General features: G+C 42.5%; 1 protein-coding gene across 1 annotated transcript; it reads left to right on the forward strand.

Moving 5' to 3' along the window:
* Window positions 1-5,081: 5,081 nt before the first annotated feature.
* On the forward strand, window positions 5,082-11,324 carry LOC137270359 (TATA-binding protein-associated factor 2N-like; the record flags this gene model as incomplete). Its single annotated transcript, XM_067803938.1, has 2 exons — window positions 5,082-5,220; window positions 9,580-11,324. Coding segments are annotated over 2 exons (1,884 nt in total), but the record flags the coding sequence as incomplete, so codon positions are not given.
* Between the last annotated feature and the right edge of the window lie 809 nt (window positions 11,325-12,133).

Below are 12,133 nucleotides of genomic sequence, written 5' to 3' on the forward strand. Positions count from 1 at the left end.
CCCTAACCCTAACCCTAACCCTAACCCTAACCCTAACCCTAACCCTAACCCTAACCCTAACCCTAACCCTAACCCTAACCCTAACCCTAACCCTAACCCTAACCCTAACCCTAACCCTAACCCTAACCCTAACCCTAACCCTAACCCTAACCCTAACCCTAACCCTAACCCTAACCCTAACCCTAACCCTAACCCTAACCCTAACCCTAACCCTAACCCTAACCCTAACCCTAACCCTAACCCTAACCCTAACCCTAACCCTAACCCTAACCCTAACCCTAACCCTAACCCTAACCCTAACCCTAACCCTAACCCTAACCCTAACCCTAACCCTAACCCTAACCCTAACCCTAACCCTAACCCTAACCCTAACCCTAACCCTAACCCTAACCCTAACCCTAACCCTAACCCTAACCCTAACCCTAACCCTAACCCTAACCCTAACCCTAACCCTAACCCTAACCCTAACCCTAACCCTAACCCTAACCCTAACCCTAACCCTAACCCTAACCCTAACCCTAACCCTAACCCTAACCCTAACCCTAACCCTAACCCTAACCCTAACCCTAACCCTAACCCTAACCCTAACCCTAACCCTAACCCTAACCCTAACCCTAACCCTAACCCTAACCCTAACCCTAACCCTAACCCTAACCCTAACCCTAACCCTAACCCTAACCCTAACCCTAACCCTAACCCTAACCCTAACCCTAACCCTAACCCTAACCCTAACCCTAACCCTAACCCTAACCCTAACCCTAACCCTAACCCTAACCCTAACCCTAACCCTAACCCTAACCCTAACCCTAACCCTAACCCTAACCCTAACCCTAACCCTAACCCTAACCCTAACCCTAACCCTAACCCTAACCCTAACCCTAACCCTAACCCTAACCCTAACCCTAACCCTAACCCTAACCCTAACCCTAACCCTAACCCTAACCCTAACCCTAACCCTAACCCTAACCCTAACCCTAACCCTAACCCTAACCCTAACCCTAACCCTAACCCTAACCCTAACCCTAACCCTAACCCTAACCCTAACCCTAACCCTAACCCTAACCCTAACCCTAACCCTAACCCTAACCCTAACCCTAACCCTAACCCTAACCCTAACCCTAACCCTAACCCTAACCCTAACCCTAACCCTAACCCTAACCCTAACCCTAACCCTAACCCTAACCCTAACCCTAACCCTAACCCTAACCCTAACCCTAACCCTAACCCTAACCCTAACCCTAACCCTAACCCTAACCCTAACCCTAACCCTAACCCTAACCCTAACCCTAACCCTAACCCTAACCCTAACCCTAACCCTAACCCTAACCCTAACCCTAACCCTAACCCTAACCCTAACCCTAACCCTAACCCTAACCCTAACCCTAACCCTAACCCTAACCCTAACCCTAACCCTAACCCTAACCCTAACCCTAACCCTAACCCTAACCCTAACCCTAACCCTAACCCTAACCCTAACCCTAACCCTAACCCTAACCCTAACCCTAACCCTAACCCTAACCCTAACCCTAACCCTAACCCTAACCCTAACCCTAACCCTAACCCTAACCCTAACCCTAACCCTAACCCTAACCCTAACCCTAACCCTAACCCTAACCCTAACCCTAACCCTAACCCTAACCCTAACCCTAACCCTAACCCTAACCCTAACCCTAACCCTAACCCTAACCCTAACCCTAACCCTAACCCTAACCCTAACCCTAACCCTAACCCTAACCCTAACCCTAACCCTAACCCTAACCCTAACCCTAACCCTAACCCTAACCCTAACCCTAACCCTAACCCTAACCCTAACCCTAACCCTAACCCTAACCCTAACCCTAACCCTAACCCTAACCCTAACCCTAACCCTAACCCTAACCCTAACCCTAACCCTAACCCTAACCCTAACCCTAACCCTAACCCTAACCCTAACCCTAACCCTAACCCTAACCCTAACCCTAACCCTAACCCTAACCCTAACCCTAACCCTAACCCTAACCCTAACCCTAACCCTAACCCTAACCCTAACCCTAACCCTAACCCTAACCCTAACCCTAACCCTAACCCTAACCCTAACCCTAACCCTAACCCTAACCCTAACCCTAACCCTAACCCTAACCCTAACCCTAACCCTAACCCTAACCCTAACCCTAACCCTAACCCTAACCCTAACCCTAACCCTAACCCTAACCCTAACCCTAACCCTAACCCTAACCCTAACCCTAACCCTAACCCTAACCCTAACCCTAACCCTAACCCTAACCCTAACCCTAACCCTAACCCTAACCCTAACCCTAACCCTAACCCTAACCCTAACCCTAACCCTAACCCTAACCCTAACCCTAACCCTAACCCTAACCCTAACCCTAACCCTAACCCTAACCCTAACCCTAACCCTAACCCTAACCCTAACCCTAACCCTAACCCTAACCCTAACCCTAACCCTAACCCTAACCCTAACCCTAACCCTAACCCTAACCCTAACCCTAACCCTAACCCTAACCCTAACCCTAACCCTAACCCTAACCCTAACCCTAACCCTAACCCTAACCCTAACCCTAACCCTAACCCTAACCCTAACCCTAACCCTAACCCTAACCCTAACCCTAACCCTAACCCTAACCCTAACCCTAACCCTAACCCTAACCCTAACCCTAACCCTAACCCTAACCCTAACCCTAACCCTAACCCTAACCCTAACCCTAACCCTAACCCTAACCCTAACCCTAACCCTAACCCTAACCCTAACCCTAACCCTAACCCTAACCCTAACCCTAACCCTAACCCTAACCCTAACCCTAACCCTAACCCTAACCCTAACCCTAACCCTAACCCTAACCCTAACCCTAACCCTAACCCTAACCCTAACCCTAACCCTAACCCTAACCCTAACCCTAACCCTAACCCTAACCCTAACCCTAACCCTAACCCTAACCCTAACCCTAACCCTAACCCTAACCCTAACCCTAACCCTAACCCTAACCCTAACCCTAACCCTAACCCTAACCCTAACCCTAACCCTAACCCTAACCCTAACCCTAACCCTAACCCTAACCCTAACCCTAACCCTAACCCTAACCCTAACCCTAACCCTAACCCTAACCCTAACCCTAACCCTAACCCTAACCCTAACCCTAACCCTAACCCTAACCCTAACCCTAACCCTAACCCTAACCCTAACCCTAACCCTAACCCTAACCCTAACCCTAACCCTAACCCTAACCCTAACCCTAACCCTAACCCTAACCCTAACCCTAACCCTAACCCTAACCCTAACCCTAACCCTAACCCTAACCCTAACCCTAACCCTAACCCTAACCCTAACCCTAACCCTAACCCTAACCCTAACCCTAACCCTAACCCTAACCCTAACCCTAACCCTAACCCTAACCCTAACCCTAACCCTAACCCTAACCCTAACCCTAACCCTAACCCTAACCCTAACCCTAACCCTAACCCTAACCCTAACCCTAACCCTAACCCTAACCCTAACCTAACCCTAACCCTAACCCTAACCTAACCTAACCCTAACCCTAACCTAACCCTAACCCTAACCCTAACCCTAACCTAACCCTAACCTAACCCTAACCCTAACCCTAACCCTAACCTAACCCTAACCCTAACCCTAACCCTAACCCTAACCCTAACCCTAAGATTTGATACTAAATGTGGTTGAGAATAATACTAGCTCTAAGAAATATATTGGTTGTTTTTGAAACATTAACCATTAACTAGTTTCAAGTGTATTTACCTTGTGGTTTGTCATGTGACTATCCTCTATTAGAACTTTGGTTATTTACTGTTGTAAAATGCATTGGAGAGGCATTAACATAAGCTTCTAGCTTGTTTGCCAATCCATTCGTTTTTCATGAATAAATATGTTTAAACCACTATAAAACAGAAACAGGTAGAAAGGATCATCTCAAGAAGCAAAACTAGGACGGGTGAAGCAGATGGTGGTTGGGGTTAGACTAGGGGATAGAAATATCAGTTAAGATATAATAATCCCATAGGGGAGTGAAAGGAGGGAAGTATAATAATCCCACAGGGGAGTGAAAGGAGGGAAGTATAATAATCCCATAGGGGAGTGAAAGGAGGGAAGTATAATAATCCCACAGGGGAGTGAAAGGAGGGAAGTATAATAATCCCATAGGGGAGTGAAAGGAGGGAAGTATAATAATCCCACAGGGGAGTGAAAGTAGGGAAGTATAATAATCCCATAGAGGAATTATAGTAAGGAAGTACACAGGATTTCCATATAACACATATAACAATATCCAGTGCTGTCGATCTTTGGGTGGTCATGCCGCCTATATATTTTGTGACATTTACTGTGATGATTTTCTATAGGTATCGTGCTCTTTTTATACCTTAACATAAACTTCATTAAAGAAAGACATGCAAGATGTTAATCAATAGAAAAGACATATTTAGCCCACATTAAAAAGGGAAAACAAATATCTTTGAGATTACCCCTTGCACCAGTAGGCAGCACATGCGTTTCATGCCAGGTGAGTTGAAGGTCTGTTGTCATACCTGGCTCAGTGACCTAATAGCCATATATATTCTGCTCTATAAACTGCTATTCATATTTTTTTCTTTTTTTCTTTTGATTTTACAAGTAAACATGCCTTTCAGGATATCCTCTTACGCATCTCACGGAATGTCCAGTTAGGTCGAAGTGAGTTATTTCAACCTATCATATTTGGAGTTGTATAAATTTGAGGGATACAGAGTAACAGTCTAGTTATTTTCTATTTTCGACAGTACCGTAATAGTGCTAGGTGTTCTAATAATAACAGGGTGTAACTAATTGTGTCAGGTCATCTAGCAAACACCAGTATGTAATTGTTGTCACTTCTTCACTACCTCTCACTCTTTCATTATTGTCACTAGTTCATTGTTTTGACTTCATTGTTGCCAATACTTCATTGTCACTACTTCATTGTTGTCACAACAACATTGTTGTAATTACATCATGGTTGTCCCAACATTGTTGTCACTACAAATTACCAAACAGAGGTAAGTGACTGACTACAATATGATTATGTAAAGAGAGAATATTGAAATAATTTTTTCAGGTATCCAACACTTCACGATGTTTGACGCTGGAACCCCGTAAGGGGGAGCGAGCAATACTCATTAAGAACCATAGTGGTGACTGGGGCTTTGTCCGTGGACAGTGGCTTGGTGTTCGGAGAGGAATACCAGGGGTGAAAGGTCAGTTATAAGTCCCAGATGTGCACAAAACAAATGTCAGTTGGAAGACATCAATTTGTGGTTCCTTTATTTTGTCATATTGGGGACACTGTCAGAGGATTGTATGGCTTATCAACAGTACAGGTATGTCTTTTTGATTACTGCACGTTTGATAGAATGGCAGCTCCATATGCATAGTTCAGTGGAGTTAGGCATGGGTGGTTGACAGAGTTACATTGGGTTCATCAGTCATCATTCCATGACAGGATACACATGGAAGAGTTGGCAGCATTACCATCACTTCCCATTTCATGACAGGATAGACATGGGTGGTTGACAGAGTTACCTCCCTTAGGTACATCACTTCCCGTTTCATGACAGGATAGACATGGGTGGTTGAGAGTTACCTCCCTCAGGTATATCACTTCCCGTTTCATGACAGGATAGACATGGGTGGTTGACAGAGTTACCTCCCTTAGGTACATCACTTCCCATTTCATGACAGGATAGACATGGGTGGTTGACAGAGTTATCTCCCTTAGGTACATCACTTCCCGTTTCATGACAGGATAGACATGGGTGGTTGACAGAGTTACCTCCCTTAGGTACATCACTTCCCATTTTATGACAGGGTAGACATGGGTGGTTGACAGAGTTACCTCTCTTAGGTACATCAGTTCCCATTGCATGACACAATAGACAGATGGTTGACAGAGTTACCTCCCTGAGGTATGTGGCAGTAGCATATTTTGTATATTTTAACATGTTGTGTATTGATTAGAATGCACATAAATAAATGCTTGAAATTTCATTGTATAGTTTTAGTCATATTATTTATCCTATTACTCAGTCTGCCTTAACTATCACTCACAGCCAGTTCACTGAGCATACTTACCGCTTGTTCACCACACAACACAATAACATATGCCCTTTGTCACTTAGGTCCTTTTGTCTTTATAGCCAGCATGGGCAATCAGTTAAGCTTTACACTTTTACACATTACAAAGTTTGTGGTCACTCTACATTCAATCATCAGTGTGTTGATATGTCTTGTTGATTTTTTGGATAAAGTCTTTGGACCACATTCTGAGCATGACATGGATGGATGAATGACAGAGTTTCCTCCCTTGGGTACATCGGTTCCCATTGCATGACAGGATGGACATGGATGATCTGTTTGATTGGCAATTTAGGAGTTGAAGGATAATAGAGAAGTATAATACTTTATGGATGACGTCTTTATTTCTATGATGCAGTGTTTCGGTATTGCTTCTTCTTAAGCATAGAATCAGCTTTTATACATATAACAGGGATGAAGTAAGACAACATAAAGGAATGCATTAAAGGGATTGACTAAAACGCCATTGGATGAGGTAATAATACAGTAACAACGTGAGGAGGCCAATATTTAGGAGGCAGAACAACGGTATACATAGGAGATAGAGTAGATAATAATACAGTAACAAAGCGAGGAGGCCAATATTTAGGAGGCGGAACAAGGTATACATAGGAGACAGAGTAGATAATAATACAGTAACAAAGCGAGGAGGCCAATATTTAGGAGGCGGAACAAGGTATACATAGGAGATAGAGTAGATAATAATACAGTAACAAAGCGAGGAGGCCAATATTTAGGAGGCGGAACAACGGTATACATAGGAGACAGAGTAGATAATAATACAGTAACAAAGCGAGGAGGCCAATATTTAGGAGGCGGAACAACGGTATACATAGGAGACAGAGTAGATAATAATACAGTACCAAAGCGAGGAGGCCAATATTTAGGAGGCGGAACAACGGTATACATAGGAGACAGAGTAGATAATAATACAGTAACAAAGCGAGGAGGCCAATATTTAGGAGGCGGAACAACGGTATACATAGGAGACAGAGTAGATAATAATACAGTAACAAAGCGAGGAGGCCAATATTTAGGAGGCGGAACAACGGTATACATAGGAGACAGAGTAGATAATAATACAGTAACAAAGCGAGGAGGCCAATATTTAGGAGGCGGAACAACGGTATACATAGGAGACAGAGTAGATAATAATACAGTAACAAAGCGAGGAGGCCAATATTTAGGAGGCGGAACAACGGTATACACAGGAGACAGAGTAGATAATAATACAGTAACAAAGCGAGGAGGCCAATATTTAGGAGGCGGAACAACGGTATACATAGGAGATAGAGTAGATAATAATACAGTGACAAAGCGAGGAGGCCAATATTTAGGAGGCGGAACAAGGTATACATAGGAGATAGAGTAGATAATAATACAGTGACAAAGCGAGGAGGCCAATATTTAGGAGGCGGAACAAGGTATACATAGGAGATAGAGTAGATAATAACTGGTTGATGCCTAGTGTTCCTGCTGTGGAGTGGCCTATGTTGGTGAAACTTCCTGCCTGATAAACCTCAGAATTAAGGAACACCAGGCATCAACAAAGAAATCAGACCAAAAATCAGCTTTCTCTGAACACATGATCAACTGCCCTGGTCACATCATTGAATGGGACCATGTGGAAATGTTGTCAAAAAACCACCGCCACTTTACCAAAAGAAAACTCACAGAAGCAGTCCAAATCCACCGACACAAGCCTTCAATCAACAGTTCTGTGCTGTGTTGCTTTACTCTTGCTTAAAAACGGTATAAGAAGCTATACCAAAACGTTGTATGATAGAAATAAAGAAGTTGTCATCCATAAGATAGAAGACATGGATGGATGACAGAGTTACCTCCCTTAGGTACATCAGTTCCCGTTGCATGACAGGATAGACATGGATGGATGACAGAGTTACCTCCCTTAGGTACATCAGTTCCCGTTGCATGACAGGATAGACATGTATGGATGACAGAGTTACCTCGCTCAGGAACACCAATCACCTGTGCATCTTATGATGTACATGGCAGCAAGACACATGTGACATGTCACAGACACATTCCCTCCACCATGTTCATCTATTATAAAAGATATGTACACTTCAGCTAGGCATGTGTGATATACAACAGATGTAACAGAGGTGTTCCTCAATAGCATAAAAAGGCAAACACTTGTGGCTGTTTCCAGGGATTTATTCCGGTACTGGTAGTTTGGGATATGTAGATCCCCAGTTGGCCGTCAGTCCAGGTAACGAACTAACAAAAAACACCCTGAATGGTAAAATATACATAAATAACTACATGTCTTTCATATATGCAATACATATCATGTTATGCATTCAGTATGATGAACACAGTACAGTTGATATGTCTGATAACTGCCAGTCATGTAGATTTAAGCAAAGACATGTACTCTGATCTTTACTCACATGAATGATAATTACAATTACAAATATATACAATCGCAGTCTAAAACCAATACCTCACCTCATCTCAGGGGCGCAGACAGACTAGGCCAACAGCTGAATAATAATGCATCTCAATGAACCTAAGTAAACAAAACACTGCCTAAGTATGCTGGTAGTATATATATAGATATACTTCATGAATAGCATTAGTGTTTGTGTAAATAGTTAACTTAATGACTCCAATACACACATAAAATATGCATAGAGAAACTAAACCTTATTTTTAGTAAATGTATGATACACATTACTATATCATGCCAATCATAGACCGGCTAATACATATATATATATACCTACTATACATACATATACATGATATATATACATGATACACATTGTAGCATCATGGTGGCATAAAATATCTTACTGTTCAAATAAACGCATGCCAGTATACTAGTGTACTGGTACAAAATATGTAATATATTTGATGTAAAATACTAACTTATATATAATAATGCATATATTTACCGGCAAACACTTAACATGTGCTAGATATGATGAAACACTTAAATCCTTAAAACATGTAATCTAGCATACTAAATCCGATTAGCCCTACTATAATTTGATACGAAAAGATGAAACTAAACTTACCCCGCAATGTGCTGGTGTCGTGCTGTGATGGTGTTCATGAGGAATAAAATGGGGACTGCCACAGGTAAAAGGCAGTACAAAGTGTTAGATATAACAAGAGGGTGAAATCTATCAACAATAGAAACCTTGTCAACAGGCCAATGCAGAGATTAAACCTGACACAAATTACTAAACAACACATCCCCAGCTACCTGCTGCAACTAGCTTACCAGTGAGTTAGTGAATTAGTGCAAATGTTAGTGTTAACACAGACCTCTTTAGAAATGATAAAGTTATTTTGTACCTAAGTTTAAAATAATGAAGTTTAACACATTAAAATGACTTTTATTTATACACAGACACATTCTCTCCACCATGTTCATCTGTTATAAATGATATGTACTGTCAAGCTAGACACATGTGATATACTACAGTTACATTTCGCTCTCCATTTTTCAGCCACAAGCACTCGTAAAGGCAAACGTGGCATTCCTGGCAGTCCTGGGTACCTTGACATCAGTTTCTTCCGGATGGCTACACGTAAGTGGCAACATATCTCCCTGGAAAAAGCATTTGAATCATCATCTTTCAAATTCAACATTGAGTCGTCTCGTGTTGAGCTTGATCGAGGGATGATTGAGATAAATGCAGATGATGACAACATTGTAGAAAACCTTGCCCTTGCATTCAGTGTGTCTCTGCTGCATGTTCTGTGTCAGCCCCGACCTCGGGGATGGGAGCCAGGACATACACTAGACACATGTGACAAAAGAGGAGCTAGAGTTATCCGGTCTATCCCATCAGAGAATTTAGCCTTGGTGCTAGCTTGTGGGTTCCTTGCTGCTACTCCATCCAATTTCTTCATTCGGTCCCGTCAGAGAGATCCTGAGAGTGTGAAAGGGTGGACATCAGGGGAATGGAAGCTCTTGGAGGTGCATAATGAGACAGCCACTTGGGGTGGTGCAGAGCAGACAGAGGAGAGAGTTCGTGAGGAGCTTGCTGCAGCTGTTTGGGGTGGGGATATTGGAAATGGGGAGGACAAGCATGAAAACCATCAGGTTCCAGAGGAGACTGTCAAACAGTTAAGTGGTTCAGAATCTGATGCTGAGAGTGGAAAGAGTGAAGGAGACTATGAGAAAGAAAAAGGTGATGGTAGTGATGGTAACAGTCTCAAAGATGAAGAGGAAAGACAAAACAAGGATGATCCTGAAATTGAAGATATTACCAAATATGACAGTGACACTTTTGAGGGTACTGAGTATCTTGATGAAGCACTTGAGAAGTATGAGGAGATTCTTGATGACAATGAGGAAGACAATAGCCTGAATGATGACAGTGATCGTGTTGTTGATGATAACAGACCAGGAGTGGCTGATAAAGGGTTTGATGATAATGCTGACTCTGAGACAGAACTTCTTGCTGATGAAGATCAGGATCTTGGGAATGACCATGTTGCTGCTGATGATCAAGATCAAGGGGAATTTGAAGATCTTGACAGTGATGACTTTGGTTATGCCAAGTTTGAAAATGAATCTGTTGAGGAAGCAAACGATGAAAATGTTGGAGAAAATGACCAAGAATTCGGAGCATTTGGTCTTTGTCAAAATAATGATGTTGGACTGCTGGATGATCAAGGTGATTTTGACTGCCCAAATGATATGTATGCTTTGGGCATTTTGGATGATGATGCAGGGGATGTGCAAGGGTTTGGGATTGCAGACACAGAGGGGTGTGCTTCAGATGATAATGTGACAGAGACGCTAGCTTTGGGATATTCAGATACACAGGAGGATTATTACTTTGGTGGGGCTGGAGATGATGGATTTGTGGATGGGGGAACATACGGAGGTGTAGATGATTATTTATCTTTGAATGTGTATGATGATACAGGAGTTGATGATTGGGCTGTTGGTGGAGGAGATGGTTTAATTTCTGGAAATGCTGATGGTGGAGGTTGTGGTGGATGTGGAGGAGGTTGGAATGGTGGTGGAGAGAGCAGCACATTTAGCGGAGTTGGGGAAGGGGATGGTGGGTTCAGTAGTGGGGATGCTGGTTTCAGTGGAGACCTGGGTGGGGGTTTCAGTGGAGACTTGGGTGGCGGATTCTTTGGAGACAATGGAGGTGGGGATGGAGGGTTTACAGATGGGGGTGGAGATGGTGGAGGTGGTTGTGGTGGGGGGTGTGGAGGGGGATGTGGAGGTTGAGCATTTTTAATTAAACAAATCTGTTTTTTATGTTCTGGTCATGTGTTATGGGGACTGCTGAAAAAAGAAATCAAGCAATATTAGAAAGGAAAAACGTTGAAGTTCATAAGTGCACCTGTTTTGTTTCAAGAAGAGTTCACACCTCTGTTCTTATAATGGTGGCACAAAACCCTCATTGTTGTCCAAAAATGTCACAAAGGTGTTTCAGCTGTTAATGTTTGCTATAAGTTGGAAAAGTGTTTTACATGGAATTAATGCCTTTAAATTGTTATGTGTTTTGTAAGGTTTGCAGACACCTAACACCATTTGTACATCATTATTGTGTTCATACTATTGTTGTTGTTTTTATTTTACAAGGATTTGTGGTTAATTATTTTGAGGCAGACATTGAGAATATGCTCAATAGAAATTGTTTTGTATATTTTTCAGCTCACCTGACTTAAAGTTACATTTGTGTCCATTTTCTTCAGTTTGTCCTCAGAAACCACTGGAACAATGAAGCAGAAATTTCAAGCATGTTTTCACACTAATGATGACACCTTTTTTTGATATTTTCAGTTTTGACCATATTTTGATATTCAAACTTTGAGAATACTGAAATCGGATACTTATGTAAGCACTGATCTAAAATTTGTGTTGAAAAATATATGAAATTTCAATTTCTGTACATGGTTGTACCGCTCAATATGTGTGTACATTTTTCACCATATTGAGAAATGTGACTGAAAAATCTCATGTTGTTTCTACTTAAGATGACTTCTGATATTCAAGAGGTTCAAGTTTGAACATGGCTACCTTAGTAGCAATGT

This window comes from Haliotis asinina, unplaced genomic scaffold (genome assembly GCF_037392515.1).
Source record: "Haliotis asinina isolate JCU_RB_2024 unplaced genomic scaffold, JCU_Hal_asi_v2 scaffold_60, whole genome shotgun sequence".
Lineage (NCBI taxonomy): Eukaryota > Metazoa > Mollusca > Gastropoda > Lepetellida > Haliotidae > Haliotis > Haliotis asinina.